Source organism: Chiloscyllium plagiosum, chromosome 43 (assembly GCF_004010195.1).
Source record: "Chiloscyllium plagiosum isolate BGI_BamShark_2017 chromosome 43, ASM401019v2, whole genome shotgun sequence".
Classification (NCBI taxonomy): Eukaryota; Metazoa; Chordata; class Chondrichthyes; order Orectolobiformes; family Hemiscylliidae; genus Chiloscyllium; species Chiloscyllium plagiosum.
In genome coordinates, this window is record NC_057752.1 from 2,776,711 (window position 1) to 2,793,130 (window position 16,420).

Genomic DNA, 16,420 nt, shown 5'->3' on the forward strand with positions numbered 1-16,420 from the left:
GCGAGAGTGAGAGGCAGTCTGCGTGTGCGCAGGCGAGAGTGAGAGGGGGTCTGCGTGTGCACAGGCGAGAGTGAGAGGCAGTATGCGTGTGCGCAGGCGAGAGTGAGAGGCAGTCTGCGTGTGCGCAGGCGAGAGTGAGAGGCAGTCTGCGTGTGCGCAGGCGAGAGAGTGAGAGAGACAGTCTGCGTGTGCGCACGTGAGAGAGTGAGAGAGACAGTCCGTGTGCGCACGCGAGAGCGAGAGAGACAGACTGCTTGTGTGACATAAGAGAGTGAGACAGTCTGCTTGCATACGATAGAGAGAGTCTACATGTGCACGCGATAGAGTCTGCTTGTGTGGACGCATGAGTCTGCGTGTGTGCACGTGACAGTGAGACAGTCTGCATGTGTGCACGAGAGAGAGCGAGTGTCTGCGTGTGTGCACGTGACAGTGAGACAGTCTGCATGTATGCACGAGAGAGAGCGAGAATGAGTCTGTGTGTGTGCACGCAAGAGAGTGAGTGTCTGCATGCGTGCATGCAAGAGTGAGTGAGTCTGCGTGTGTGCACGCGAGAGTCTGCATGTGTGCACGCGAGAGTGAGACAGTCTGCGTGTGTGCACGCGAGAGTGAGACAGTGCGTGTGTGCACGCGAGAGAGTCTGCGTGTGCACCTGAGAGAGTCTGCGTGTGTGCACGCGAGAGAGTGAGGCAGTGTGTGTGTGCATGCGAGAGAGAGTGTGCGTGTGCACGAGAGAGTGTGCAGGTGCACGCTAGAGTTTGCGTGTGTGCACGTGAGTGAGAATCTGCGTGTGTGCACGCGAGAGTCTGCATGTGTGCATGCGAGTGAGTGAGACAGTCTGTGTGTGCACGCGAGAGAGTGAGTCTGCGTGTGTGCACAGGAGAGAGTCTGCATGTGTGCACGTGAGAGAGCGAGACAGAGTCTGCGTGTGTGCATGCGAGAGGGAGACCGTCTGCATGTGTGCACGCGAGAGTCTGCGTGTGTGCACGCGAGTGAGATTCTGCATGTGTGCACGCGAGAGTCTGCATGCGTGCATGCGAGAGAGTGAGTGAGACAGTTTGTGTGTGTGTGCACTCGAGAGAGTGAGGGAGACAGACTGCTTGTGTGCACGCGAGAGAGTGAGACAGTCTGCGTGTGTGCACGCGATAGAGTCTGCGTGTGTGCACGCGAGAGAGACCGTCTGCGTGTGTGCACGCGAGAGTGAGACAGTGCATGTGTGCACGCGAGAGTCTGCGTGTGCACGCGAGAGAGTGAGACAGTCTGCGTGTGTGCATGCGAGAGAGTCTGTGCGTGTGCACGCGAGAGTCTGTGCGTGTGCACGCAAGAGTCTGCATGTGCACGCGAGAGAGTGTGTGTGTGTGCACGCGAGTGAAACAGTCTGCGTGTGTGCACGCGAGAGTGAGAGTCTGCGTGTGCACGCGAGAGAGTCTGCGTATGCACGTGAGAGAGTCTGCGTATGCACGTGAGAGAGTCTGCGTGTGCATGCGAGAGAGTCTGCGTGTGCACGCGCAGGAGGACACTGCGTGTGTGCACGCGAGAGTGAGACAGTCTGCATGTGTGCACGCGAGAGTGAGACAGTCTGCATGTGTGCACGCGAGCGAGAGTGAGTCTGCGTATGTGCACGCAAGAGAGTGAGTCTATGTGCATGCACGCGAGAGTGAGTGAGACAGTGTGTGTGTGCATGCGAGAGAGACAGTCTTTGTGTGTGCATGCGCGATAGAGAAAGAAAGGGTCTGCGTGTGTGCACGCGAGAGAGCGTGAGTGAGTCTGCGGGTGTGCACGCGAGAGTGAGACAGTCCGTGTGTGCGCGCGAGTGAGTCTCCATGTGTGTGCATCAGAGAGAATCTCCATGTGTGCACGCGAGAGAGAGTCTGCGTGTGTGCACGCAAGAGAGAGAGTCTGCATGTGTGCATGCGAGAGAGCGAGACAGAGTCTGCAGAGGTGCACACAAGAGTGTCTGCATATGTGCACGCGAGAGAGTGTGAGTCTACGTGTGTGCACGCGAGAGAGTGAGTGAGACAGTGTGTGTGTGCATGCGAGAGTCTTCGTGTGTGCACGCGAGAGAGCGAGACAGTGTCTGCGTGTGCGCTCACAAGAGAGCGAGTGAGTCTGCGTATGTGCACGCAAGAGAATGAGTCTGCATGTGTGCACGCAAGTGTGCATGCGAGAGAGTGTCTGCGTGTGTGCACGTGAGAGAGAGAGTCTGCGTGTGTCCATGGGAGAGTATGCGTGTGTGCATGCGAGAGAGTCTGCATGTGCACGCGAGTGAGAGTCTGTGTGCGCGCACGCATGCAAGAGTCTTTGTGTGTGCACGCGCGATAGTGAGTCTTCGTGTGTGCACGCGGGATGGAGGGTCTTCATGTGTCCACGCGCTAGAGCCTGCGTGTGCGTGCGAGAGAGCGAGCGAGAGTCTGCATGTGTGCATGCGAGTAAGTGAGACAGTCTGTGTGTGCACGCGAGAGAGAGTGAGTCTGCGTGTGTGCACGCGAGAGTGAGAGAGACAGTCTGTGCATGCAAGACAGAATCTGTGTTCACGCGAGTGAGAATCTGTGTGTGTGCATACGAGTGAGAGTCTGTGTGCATGCGCGATAGTGAGTCTTCGTGTGTGCACGCATGATAGAAGGTCTTCATGTGTGCACACGATAGAGTCTGCGTGTGTGCACGCAAGAGAGAGTCTGTGTGTGTGCTTGCGAGAGAGACAGAGTCTGCGTGTGTGCACATGAGAGCGAGAGTGAGTCTGCGTGTGTGCACGCGAGAGAGCGAAAGAGAGCGTGTGTGCACATGAGAGTGAGTCCGTGTGCACGTGAGAGTCTCCATGTGTGCACGTGAGAGAGTCTCTGTGTGTGCGCGCGAGAGTCTGCATGTGTGCATGCAAGAGAGTGAGACAGTCTGCATGTGTGCGCGCGAGAGTGAGATAATCTGCGTATGTGCACGCGCGAGAGAGAGACAGTCTGCGTGTGTGCATGCGAGAGAGTCTGCGTGTGTGCATGCAAGAGAGCGAGAGTCTGCATGTGTGCACGTGAGAGAGTGAGACAGTCTGTGTGTGCATGCGAGAGTCTCCGTGTGAGCGTATGCTAGAGTCTCTGTGTGTGCGCGAGAGAGAGTCTGCGTGTGTGCTCGCGAGAGAGTGAGACAGTCTGCATTTGTGCACACGAGGGAGAGACAATCTGCGTCTGCATGCGAGAGAGTCTGCATGTGAGAGTGAGTCTGCATGTGCACGCGAGTGAGAGTCTGCATGTGTACATGTGAGAGAGTCTGCGTGTGTGCACGCGAGGGTCTGCATGTGTGCATGTGAGAGAGTGAGTGAGACAGTCTGTGTGTGTGCACGCAAGAGAGAGAGAGAGTCTGTGTGTGTGCACGGGAGAGAGAGTCTGCGTGTGTGCACACGAAAGTGTGCATGTGAGAGAGTGAGTGAGACAGTCTGTGTGTGTGCATGCAAGAGAGAGAGTGAGTATGCACGGGAGTGAGAGTCTGCGTGTGTGCACAGGAGTGAGAGTCTGCGTGTGTGCACGGGAGTGAGAGTCTGCATGTGTGCACGTGCGATAGTGAGTCTTCATGTGCGCACGCGAGAGAGACTGCGTGTGTGCACGTGAGTGAGTCTGTGTGCTCGCGCGCGAGAGTCTTCGTGTGTGCACACGCGATAGAGTGTCTTCATGTGTGCACACGGTAGAGTCTACGTGTTTGCATGAGAGAGTCTGTGTGTGCACGTGCGAGAGAGTCTGCGTGTGTGCACGCGAGAGAGCGAGACAGTCTGCGTGTGTGCACGCATGCGAGAAACAGTCTGCATGTGTGCACGCATGCGAGAGACAATCTGCGTGTGTGCATGCACGCGAGAGACAGTCCGCGTATGTGCAGGCGAGAGAGACAGTCTGCATGTGTGCATGCGAGAAAGAGACAGTCTGCATGTGTGCACGTGAGAGAGTCTGCATGTGTGCATGTAAGAGAGTCTGCATGTGTGCACGTGAGAGAGAGCGAGACAGTCTGCGTGTGTGCACGTGAGAGTGAAACAGTCTGTGTGTGTGCACGTGAGAGTGAAACCGTCTGCGTGTGTGCACGCATGCGAGAAACAGTCTGCGTGTGTGCACGCATGCGAGAGAAATCTGCGTGTGTGCACGCACGCGAGAGACAGTCCGCGTATGTGCAGGCGAGAGAGACAGTCTGCATGTGTGCATGCGAGAAAGAGACAGTCTGCATGTGTGCACGTGAGAGAGTCTGCATGTGTGCACGTGAGAGAGTCTGCATGTGTGCACGTGAGAGAGAGTGAGACAGTCTGCATGTGTGCACGTGAGAGTGAAACAGTCTGCGTGTGTGCACGTGAGAGTGAAACAGTCTGCGTGTGTGCACGCATGCGAGAAACAGTCTGCATGTGTGCACGCATGCGAGAGACAATCTGCGTGTGTGCACGCACGCGAGAGACAGTCCGCGTATGTGCAGGCGAGAGAGACAGTCTGCATGTGTGCATGCGAGAAAGAGTCTGCATGTGTGCACGTGAGAGAGTCTGCATGTGTGCACGTAAGAGAGTCTGCATGTGTGCACGTGAGAGAGAGTGAGACAGTCTGCGTGTGTGCACGTGAGAGTGAAACAGTCTGCGTGTGTGCACGCGGGAGTGAGACAGTCAGCGTGTGTGCACGCGGGAGTGAGACAGTCTGCGTGTGTGCACGCAAGAGAGAATGAGACAGTCTGCGTGTGTGCACGCACGCGAGAGACAGTCTGCGTGTGTGCACGCACGCGAGAGACGGTCTGCGTGTGTGCATGCACGCGAGAGACGGTCTGCGTGTGTGCACGCACACGAGAGACGGTCTGCGTGTGTGCACGCACGCGAGAGACGGTCTGCGTGTGTGCACGCACGCGAGAGATGGTCTGCGTGTGTGCACGCACTCGAGAGATGGTCTGCGTGTGTGCACGAGAGAAAGAGACAGTCTGCGTGTGTGCACGAGAGAAAGAGACAGTCTGCATGTGTGCACGCGAGAGAGAGTCTGCGTGTGTGCACACGAGAGAGCGTCTGCGTGTGTGCACGCGAGAGAGAGAGAGAGACAGTCTGCGAGACAGAGTCTGCGTGTGTGCATGCCAGAGAGCGAGACAGTGTCTGCGTTTGTGCATGCGAGGGAGAGTCTGCATGTGTGCACGTGAGAGAGATAGTCTGCATGTGTGCACGCGAGTGAGTGAGAGAGTCTGCGTGTGTGCACGCGAGAGAGTGAGTGAGACAGTGTGTGAGTGCATACGCGCGAGAGAGAGTCTGCGTGTGTGCACGCGAGAGAGAGAGTGAGACAGTCTGCGTGTGTGCACGCATGAGAGTGAGAGAGACAGTCTGTGCGTGCACGCGATAGAGAGACAGTCTGCGTGTGTGCATGCAATAGAGAGTCCGTGTGTGCACACGATAGAGTCTTCATGTGTGCACGGGAGAGAGAGTCTGCGTTTGTGCACGCAAGAGAGTGTGTGTGTGCACGTGAGAAAAAGAGACAGTCTGCGTGGGTGCATATGAGAGAGAGACAGTTGCGTGGGTGCATATGAGAGAGAGACAGTCTGCGTGGGTGCATATGAGAGAGAGAGACAGTCTGCGTGGGTGCACATGAGAGAGAGAGATAGACTGCATGTGTGCACGCGAGAGCATGCGTGTGTGCACACGAGAGAGACAGTCTGTGTGTGTGCACGCGACAGAGAGTCTGTGTGTGCATGTGAGAGAGAGTCAGTCTGCATTTGTGCACGCGAGAGTGTCTGCTTGTGCGCACGCAAGAATGTCTGCGTGTGCGCACGCGAGAGAGTGATAGAGACAGTCTGCGCGTGTGCATGGGTGAGAGAGTGCATATGTGCACATGCGAGAGAGAGTCTCCATGTGTGCAGGTGAGAGTCTATGTGTGTGCACGCGAAAGACAGTCAGTGTGTGTGCACGCAAGAGTGAGTCAGTCTGCATGTGTGCACGCAAGAGAGGGAGTCTGCGTGTGTGCACGCGAGAGAGGGAGTCTGCGTGTGTGCACGCGAGAGAGGGAGTCTGCATGTGCACACGAGAGCGATAGAGAGTCTGCATGTGCGCACGCGATAGAGAGTCTGCATGTGCGCACGCGATAGAGGCAGTCTGCGTGTGTGCATGCAAGAGAGGGAGTCTGCATGTGCACACGAGAGAGAGACAGACTGCGTGTGTGCACACGAGAGAGAGAGTGAGACAGTCTGCGTGTAGAGACAGTCTGCATGTGCGCACGCGATAGAGAGTCTGCATGTGCGCACGCAGTAGAGGCAGTCTGCGTGTGTGCATGCAAGAGAGGGAGTCTGCATGTGCACACGAGAGAGAGAGACAGACTGCGTGTGTGCACACGAGAGAGAGAGTGAGACAGTCTGCGTGTATGTACGCGAGAGAGAGTGACTGTCTGTGTGTGCACGTGTGAGTGTGAGAAAGACAGTCTGTGTGTGCGCGCGCGCGCGAGAGAGAGACAGTCTGCATGTGTGCACGCGAGAGAGGGAGTCTGCGTGTGTGCACGCGAGAGAGGGAGTCTGCCTGTGCACGCGAGAGAGGGAGTCTGCATGTGCGCACGCGATAGAGAGTCTGCGTGTGCGCCAACGATAGAGGGAGTCTGCGTGTGTGCATGCGAGAGAGGGAGTCTGCATGTGCACATGAGAGAGACAGACTGCGTGTGTGCACACGAGAGAGAGAGTGAGACAGTCTGCGTGTGTGTACGCGAGAGAGTGACAGTTTGTGTGTGCACGTGAGAGTGAGAAAGACAGTCTGTGTGTGCGCGCACGCGAGAGAGAGAGACAGTCTGCATGTGTGCACGCGAGAGAGGGTGTCTGCGTATGTGCACGTGCGAGAGAGAGTCTGCGTGTGTGCACACGAGAGAGAGACAGTCGGCGTGTGCGCACGCGATAGAGGGTCTGCGTGTGCGCACACGATAGAGGGTCTGCGTGTGCGCACGCGATAGAGAGTCAGCGTGTGTGCACGCATGAGAGAGAGTGCGTATGTGCACGTGCGAGAGAGAGTCTGCATGTGTGCAGGTGAGAGTCTACATGTGTGCACGCAAGAGTGAGTCAGTCTGTGTGTGCACGCAAGAGTGAGTCAGTCTGTGTGTGCACGCAAGAGTGAGTCAGTCTGCATGTGTGCACGCGAGAGTGAGACAGTCTGCATGAGTGCACATGAGAGAGAGAGACAGTCTGTGTGGGTGCACATGAGAGAGAGAGACAGTCTGTGTGTGCACATGAGAGAGACAGTCTGTGTGTGTGCACATGAGAGAGAGAGACAGTCTGTGTGGGTGCACATGAGAGAGAGAGAGAGAGACAGTCTGTGTGTGCACACGAGAGAGAGAGTGAGACAGTCTGCGTGTGTGCACGCGTGAGAGAGTGATACAGTCTGCGTGTACACGTGAGAGCGTGAGAGACAGTCTGCGTGTGTGCACACGATAGAGAGTGTGTGTGTGCATGCGATTGAGTCTCCGTGTGTACACGTGAGAGAGAGGCAGTCTGCGTATGTGCACGCGAGAGAGAGTCTGCATGTGTGCATGCGCGCACGAGAGAGAGGCAGTCTGCGTGTGTGCACGCGAGAGTCTGCATGTGTGTACGTGAGAGAGAGAGAGAGACAGTCTGTGTGTGCATGCGAGAGAGTGAGAGACAGTCTGCGTGTGCGAACGCTAGAGACCGTCTGCGTGTGCGCACGCATGAGAGAGAGTGCGTATTTGCACGTGCGAGAGAGAATCTGCGTGTGCGCACGCGATAGTCTGCGTGTGTGCACGCATGAGAGAGTCAGTCTATGTGTGCACGCGAGAGTGAGACAGTCTGCATGAGTGCACATGAGAGAGAGCAAGACAGTCTGTGTGGGTGCACATGAGAGAGAGAGAGAGTGAGACAGTCTGCGTGTGTGCACGCAGAGAGACAGTCTGCATGTGTGCACGCGATAGAGAGAGAGAGAGACAGTCTGCGTGTGTGCACGCGAGAGAGAGAGACAGTCTGCATGTGTGCACGCGATAGAGAGAGAGAGAGAGTCTGCGTGTGTGCACGCAATAGAGAGTCCGCGTGTGTGCGCGCGATAGAGTCTTTGTGTGCGTGCGATAGAGTCTTTGTGTGCGCACGCGAGAGAGAGTCTGCGTGTGTGCACGCGTGAGAGAGAGAGACAGTTTGCGTGTGTGCACGCGAGAGCGAGACAGTCTGCGTGTGTGCACGCGGGAGCGAGACAGTCTGCGTGCGTGCACGCGAGAGCGAGACAGTCTACGTGTGTGCACGCGAGAGCGAGACAGTCTGCGTGTGTGCACGCGAGAGAGTGAGAGAGTCTGCATGTGTGTACGCGAGAGAGAGAGAGAGTCTGCATGTGTGTACGCGAGAGAGAGAGACAGTCTGCATGTGTGCACGCAATAGAGAATCCATGTGTGTGCGCACGATAGAGTCTTCGTGTGTGCATGGGAGAGACAGTCTGCGTGTGTGCACGCAAGAGAGAGAGAGAGACAGTCTGCGTGGGTGCACACGAGAGAGAGAGACAGTCTGCATGGGTGCACACGAGAGAGAGAGATAGAGACAGTCTGCGTGGGTGCACATGAGAGAGAGAGAGACAGTCTGAATGGGTGCACACAAGAGAGACAGAGACAGTCTGCGTAGGTGCACACGAGAGAGACAGTCTGCGTAGGTGCACACGAGAGAGAGAGAGAGAGACAGTCTGCGTAGGTGCACACGAGAGAGAGAGACAGTCTGCGTGGGTGCACACGAGAGAGAGAGAGACAGTCTGCGTAGGTGCACACGAGAGGGAGAGAGACAGTCTGCATGGGTGCACACGAGAGAGAGAGACAGTCTGCATGGGTGCACACGAGAGAGAGAGAGAGAGACAGTCTGCATGGGTGCACACGAGAGAGAGAGAGACAGTCAGCGTGGGTGCACACGAGAGAGAGAGAGACAGTCTGCGTGGGTGCACACAAGAGAGAGAGAGAGACAGTCTGCGTGGGTGCACACAAGAGAGTCTGCATGTGTGTACGTGAGAGAGAGAGAGAGAGACAGTCTGTGTGTGCATGCGAGAGAGTGAGAGACAGTCTGCGTGTGCGAACGCTAGAGACCGTGTGCGAACGCTAGAGACCGTCTGCGTGTGCGAACGCTAGAGACCGTCTGCGTGTGCGAACGCTAGAGACCGTCTGCGTGTGCGCACGCATGAGAGAGAGTGCGTATTTGCACGTGCGAGAGAGAATCTGCGTGTGCGCACGCGATAGTCTGCGTGTGTGCACGCATGAGAGAGTCAGTCTATGTGTGCACGCGAGAGTGAGACAGTCTGCATGAGTGCACATGAGAGAGAGCAAGACAGTCTGTGTGGGTGCACATGAGAGAGAGAGAGAGTGAGACAGTCTGCGTGTGTGCACGCGCGAGAGAGTGATACAGTCTGTGTGTACACGCGAGAGCGTGAGAGACAGTCTGCGTGTGTGCACACGATAGAGAATGTGTGTGTGCACGCGATTGAGTCTCCGTGTGTCAATGTGGGAGAAAGGCAGTCTGCGTATGTGCATGCGAGAGTCTGCCTGTGTGCACGCGAGAGTCTGCGTGTGTGCACGTGAGAGCGAGACTGTCTGCGTGTGTGCACGCGAGAGAGAGAGACAGTCTGCATGTGTGCACGCGATAGAGAGAGAGAGAGACAGTCTGCGTGTGTGCACGCAATAGAGAGTCCGCGTGTGTGCGCGCGATAGAGTCTTTGTGTGCGTGCGATAGAGTCTTTGTGTGCGCACGCGAGAGAGAGTCTGCGTGTGTGCACGCGTGAGAGAGAGAGACAGTTTGCGTGTGTGCACGCGAGAGCGAGACAGTCTGCGTGTGTGCACGCGAGAGAGTGAGAGAGTCTGCATGTGTGTACGCGAGAGAGAGAGACAGTCTGCATGTGTGCACGCAATAGAGAATCCATGTGTGTGCGCACGATAGAGTCTTCGTGTGTGCATGGGAGAGACAGTCTGCGTGTGTGCACGCAAGAGAGAGAGAGAGACAGTCTGCGTGGGTGCACACGAGAGAGAGAGAGAGACAGTCTGCATGGGTGCACACGAGAGAGAGAGAGAGACAGTCTGCGTGGGTGTACACGAGAAAGAGAGAGACAAGTGCGTGTGTGCACATGAGAGAGAAATACATTCTGCATGTGTGCACGCGAGAGAATCTGCGTGTGTACGTGCGAGAGAGAGACAGTCTGCGTGTGGGCACGCGAGAGACAGTCCGCGTGTGGGCACGCGAGAGTGGGTCTGCGTGTGGGCACGCGAGAGAGGGTCTGCGTGTGGGCACGTGAGAGAGAGTCTGCGTGTGTGCACGCGAGAGAGAGTCTGCGTGTGTGCACGAGAGAGAGTGTCTGCATGTGTGCACGCGCGAGAGAGTGCGTGTGCACACGAGAGAGACAGTCTGCATGTGTGCATACGAGAGAGAGCGACTGCATGTGTGCATGCGAGAGAGAGCGACTGCGTGTGCGCACGCGAGAGAGTGATAGAAACAGTCTGTGTGTGTGCGCACGCGATAGAGAGTCTGTGTGTGTGCACGTGTGCGAGAGAGTCTGCGTGTGTGCAGGTGAGAGTCTACATGTGTGCACGCAAGACAGTCTGTGTGTGCACGCAAGAGTGAGTCAGTCTTCGTGTGTGCACGTGAGAGTGAGACTGTCCGAGTGTGCATGCACGCGAGAGAGAGAGAGCCAGTCTGCGTGGGTGCACACGAGAGAGAGGCTAAAGGGCTGAATGGGCATCTTTTGTGACATAACATTCAAAGAAGAACATTTAAGTTAATGACAGCAAAATTACTTTCTTTAACCCCACTGATTGATTCAGCTGGGCCAGTATTCATGAGAATTTAGAAGAATGAGAGGGAATCTGATTGAAATGTAGAAAATGCGAACAGGGATTAGACAGGCTAGATGGAGGGAGCATTTTCTCCTGGTTGGAGAGTCTTGAACCAGGGGATCACAGTCTCAGGATACAGGGTGGAGGCCAACATCCCAAATATATTCAAGAAAGAGAAAAAAGTTTTAGATTTTAAAGGCATCAAGGGGTATGGGGAGAAAACAGGAATATGGCATTGACAAAGGGGATTAGCCATGATCCTATTGAATAGTGGAGCAGTCTCGAAGGGCTGAATGACCTACTCCTGCTCCTCGTTTCTATGTTTCTTTTGTCAAGTCACATCATGTAAATGGTGTACAGTTCTACTGCCTTTTACAGCTAATGTGATCCTTTTTGAAGTGTAATTACTGTTTTATTGTGTGCAACTTGGCAGCCATGTGAAGCACAGCTAGCTCCCACAACCACCAATGGGTTAAGTGGTATGATCACCTATTTCTGGCACACAAATTGCAAGAAAAGTATACCTCGGGAGACAAATCTCCTCACACTTGTCGAAATGGGTGGCATAGAATCTTCCCTGCCAGGGCAGACTGGGCCTTGTCCTTAATTTGAAAGCCAGCACCTCGGGCAGCCCAGCACTCCCTGAGTGGCACACTGGGAGGTTTTGAGCTGGGTTATGTGTAGTTTGGGCCATGAGCCTGAGACTGTCCAATTTCCCCATTGCATAGACCTTGCAGTTACGTACACAGGATACCTTGGGAGGAAGATTTTTAAGATGCTTTAGTTCCTGTGCCCTGACCTCAATGAGGTACCGCTTGACTTGGCCTGTTTAACCCTGTGCCATTGGCTCTTCTCCCCACAGGATGGAATCAACAGAAAAATGTGAAGCCATCATTGCTCACTTCAATGGGAAATTCATTAAGATGCAGCAAGGAGTTGCAGGTGAGTACAATGGACTCTGAACCTGCCTCTTGCTTTGTGTTCCCTTGAGATAAAGGAAGCTGGGAAATGCTCTCATTTACGATTACGGGGTGGAGTAACACAGTATGAGTTGAGGATTCAGATAACAAAATGGGCATTGGGCATGGGATTGAGAGTTCCTCGACCCAGACTGAGCATCATTCTTCTCTCACATGTTGGCGTTTTCTGTCTTTCAATGCAGCTCCCTCAGAACCACTGCTGTGCAAATTTGCAGATGGTGGGCAGAAAAAGCGGCAAAACCAGAACAAGTACTTGCAGAATGGCCGGGCTTGGCCCCGAGATGGAGAGCCGGTAAGAAAGGGCCATATGGCCTACTCCTGCTCCTCATTTTGAGTCTCTATGAACTCAGATGTTGCTTTCTCTGTCACGTCAACCTTCATACATCAGCCATTCCAGAAACAGTGAGAGGCAAGTAGGTGCCATCTGTACAAACAGGCACAGCCCACGACAGTACCACCAGGCCAAACCTTGTGTGCATTGTTCCCTTGCCACACTGTCTCCTGTTCTTGCCTCCCATCTTAACCTGCAATAAGCACAAGCTCATCCAACCTCAAGGCAATCTATCAATGGGATCTGTCCATAAAAATGACCCCGAGATTCCAGTTGCCTGCCACTTCAACACACCACCGTGTTCCCAGGCCAACATTTCTGTTGCTGGTCTGCTGCTGCGTTCCAGTGAGCCTCAGCGCAAGGACAGCATCACATTTTCCACTTGGGCACCTGCAGCCTCCAGGACTCAACAGAGTTCATTAACTTTAGAGCCTGATTCCATCCTTCAATGTTTTTCTACTGACCTCCCACATCCAGTCCTGTAATGACATGGTTGCTTTTAGTACATTTACTCATTCTGTCCTATTCTCAGCTCTCACTATCACTTGACTACAAGCCAACTGACTCCCACAGTTACCTTGACTCTCTACCTTGAGAGTTGAACTAATCTCTCCTCATAGGTCAGTCCTGCCATCCCCAGTACCAACCTATTGACCCTCGCTACACTCCCTTTATGGCAAGGATATCCTTTCATAGGTAGGGAGACCCAAACTGCACATAATACTCCGGGTGTGGTCTCATCAAGGCTGTGTATAGGTGCTGTAAGACATTCCAAGTCTGAACTTAAGATACTCCTTAAAACCAAAACTTTGATCAAGCTGGTGGTTACCAAACTCATTACCTCACGTGGTTTGGGGTCAGATTTTGTTTAGTAATACTCCTGTGAAGCATCTTGGGACGTTTTGTTAGACTTAACATAAGTTGTTGTGGTACTGCCATTGGGCTGGTAATCCAGAGGTCTTGGCTAATGCTCTGGGGTCATAGGTTCAAATCCCACCATTGCAGCTGGTGGAATTTAAATTCAATTAATTGATTACAGTGAATAATAAAAATGTGGAATTGACAGCTACCCTTAGTGATGGTGACCATGACAACAACCATTGATTTTCATAAAAACACACCTAATTCACTAATGTCCTTTAGGGAAGGGAATCTGCCATCCTTATTCAGCTGGGCCCATGTGTGACTCCAGACCCACAGCAACATGGTTGATTCTTAACTGTCCTTTGAAGGTTGAGAAAACTACTCAGTTCAAGGGGCAGCTAAGGATGGGCAGCAAATGCTGGCCTTGCCAGCGATGCCCACTTCCCATGAAAGGATAAAGAATAACTTCACTATCTCCTCCAAATCACAGCAAGACCTGTTCTCCCATTACCCCTGTGCTGAGCCACTGCCATTAGCTCCCAGTCCTCTTTAACAAACATTTTAACTGTTCAATTTTCAAATCCCTCCATGGCCCTATGTCTGCCATCCTCCAGCTTCACAACTCTTCAAGATATCTGCCCTCACCTAATTCTGGATTCTTCAATCACACCCACTAATGGTGCCCATCTTTCAGCAACATGGACCCCCTGGATTTCCTTTCCTAAACATCTTTGTATCTCCATCTTTCCTCATTTAAGATGCTCCTTAAAACCTGCTAATCCATCTGAGCTTCAGGTCTTGTGCCCAATTGTCTCCTTCTGCGGCCCAGCATTGCATTTTGTTTGATATTTGCAGCTGCAAAGCACTTTGGGATATTTCACTCTGTTAAAGATGCTCTGCCAAGGCAAGTTGATCTTTTTGTTTACCTGCCAAGATTCCAAACGCAAGGAGCTCTCATCGAGAGTCAAGGGGAAACTGGACTTTCTGGTGTAATACAAGGCTATGCATAGCACAAAGCTCCTAGGCCGGGATATCCAGCAAGTGCTGACTTGGTTGCTATTTATTGAGGCACAGTGACCAGGTCTGAACAGGCAGGGAAGGGGAAAAGTTGAGCCAGGGTTAGCAAGACCATAAAAGACAAACTATACAAGGGGGCTTATTTCCTGAGGGACAGAATCGAAAAGGAGGGAAGTTATACTAAACCTGTATGAGCATTGGTCATCTACATTACTGTGTGCGGTTTTGGTCTCCATATTATAGAAAGGATATAGAGGCACTGGAAAAGGAGCAGAGGAGATTTACAAGGACGTTTGGGCTTAAATACCATGAAGGGATTGACAGATTAGTTTGTTTTCTCTTGAACAAAAGCCACTGAGGGGTGATCTAATGGAGGTCTTTAAAATGAGGTCTTTTTTGTTCAATTGAACATAGAGAGAATGTTTCCCTTTGCGGGAAAGAGCAGAACCAGAGGTCATTAATACAAGATCATCCCTAAAAAAAATCCAACAGAGAATTCAGAAGAGATGCCTTCGCCCAGAGAGCAGTGAGAATGTGGACCTCACTCCCACAGGGAGTGGTGAAAATGGATACGACAAATAGGTTTAAGGGGAAGCTAAATGAGCAGATGAGGGAGAAGGGATAGAGAGTAATGATGACAGATTTAAATGAGGAAAGATGGGAGGAGACTCAAGTGGAGTAAACACAGGAAGGATGTTCTCAATGACCGGCGAGTCCAGAACCAGGGGGTCTAACAGTCTAAGGATACAGAGCAGGTCATTTAGGACTGAGATGAGAAAAACTTTCTTCATTCAGAGAGTGGGGAGCCTGTGGAATCCTTTGCCACAGAAAGCAGGTGAGGACAAAATATTAAATGTTTTCAAGAAGGAGTTAGATATAGTTCTTAGGGCTAAAGGGATCAAAGAGTATGGGGTAGAAAGCAGGAACAGGGGACTGAGTTGGATGATTAGCCATGATCAGATTGAATGGTGGAACAGAATCGAAGGGCTGAATGGCCTCCTCCTTCTGTTTGCTATGTTTCAATGAGAATGAACACCAGCATGAACCGTTTGGGCCAAATGTTTCTGTGGGATCTATGGTGCACAAAATAATTAACTTGGACCACATGCACGTCAAGACATAATCTTTCCATAATCTAAGAGTTTTTGTTATATTTCCCCTTTAGTTGATGTCTTTGTGAAATATTCATAATATTTGGAAGCAGTTGTGCAAATAGAGACCTCTTGGGACAAGTGGCTGAACTTAAGGGTGGAGACCGATTGGAAATTAGGATTTAGAAATGGAGATGTGGCTTTAAATCTTCAGGAATTCAGATTAATTTCATTTGGAGATTAAGGGCTATTTATGCCCAGTTTTCCTTTAGAAATCAAGTTGGCGCCGACAGTAAGATAGTTTATGGGGTGGCATGGTGGCTCAGTGGTTAGCACTGTTGCCTCACAGCACAAGGGACCCGAGTTCAATTCCAGCCTCGGGCGACTTTCTGTGTGGAGTTTGCACATCCTCCCCATGTCTGTGTGGGTTTCCTCCGGGTGCTCCGGTTTCCTCCCAGGTTAGGTGAATTGGCCATGCTAAATTGCCCATAGTGTTAGGTGCATTAGTCAGAGGGAGATGGGTCTGGGTGGGTTGCTCTTCGGAGGGTCAGTGTGGACTTGTTGGGCCGAAGGGCCTGTTTCCAAACTGTAGGGAATCTAATCATAAGGCTTGTGGAAGGAGATTAAGTGAGTGGGTAGAGTATGATGAGTTACTCTACATTTAGTCTGTGGAAGGTGCAGATGGAATGAAAGGCCTGTTCTGAATCCAGATCTGGTTACTTACTGTTAATGAGAAGACATTGTTAATTTATTCCCTCAGGGCGCAATGACTCTTACGTATGACCCAACAACTGCTCTGCAAAATGAGTAAGTATCCTAGCCTTACTGTGATGGTTGCTCCCATTATAATTATCAGATTCTCTTTCCTTTTTCAGTGCCTTAAGCCTCTCATCACCTATTACCTTGGCTAAGAAAGTAGTGAAGCAACTGTCTGCTGCTCCTCATGATTGATGAATCCACCAAAAAAACTCAGGCCATCTGAGGCAATCATCTTACATTACAGTGTTGTGTCTGGAAGCTCCAAAGGAGAGACGATTTATTTTCTAAACTGCCAAGAGAAAAGACTAATGATTTGTTGGCAGATCAAGTCTAATGGCCAGGTGTTGCTGTGGAACACCTTCCTCTGGCTGAGATTTTGCCATGGACCACCCTTTTCTAATTGGCCGAAGCATTTCCATGGACCACCCTTTTCTAATTGGCCGAAGTATTTCCATGGACCACCCTTTTCTCCTGTGGTGTAAGTTATTGTGATTGTTGGAAATCTGGCATTCTTGCATTACTCCTGATGAGAGCGAGACAAAAAGAAAAACTTGGACAACTTGTCTCTCATTTCAGCAATTTCTTTCTCCTCGATGTTTCCTTCTATCTTCTTCTGACGATGCTGAC

The 16,420-nt window shown here is 52.3% G+C and overlaps 1 protein-coding gene across 5 annotated transcripts in view; it reads left to right on the forward strand.

Annotated features, from left to right (window-relative positions):
- LOC122543290 (RNA-binding motif, single-stranded-interacting protein 2-like) overlaps positions 1 to 16,420 on the forward strand; it is a 241,062-nt gene that overhangs the window by 210,524 nt on the left and 14,118 nt on the right. For all 5 annotated transcript variants that reach the window (XM_043681793.1, XM_043681796.1, XM_043681792.1 and 2 more), the window contains exons 6-8: positions 11,614 to 11,693; positions 11,914 to 12,023; positions 15,795 to 15,841. In XM_043681793.1, coding sequence (XP_043537728.1) covers positions 11,614 to 11,693; positions 11,914 to 12,023; positions 15,795 to 15,841 — 237 coding nt within the window. The remainder of the gene's footprint in view (positions 1 to 11,613; positions 11,694 to 11,913; positions 12,024 to 15,794; positions 15,842 to 16,420) is intronic.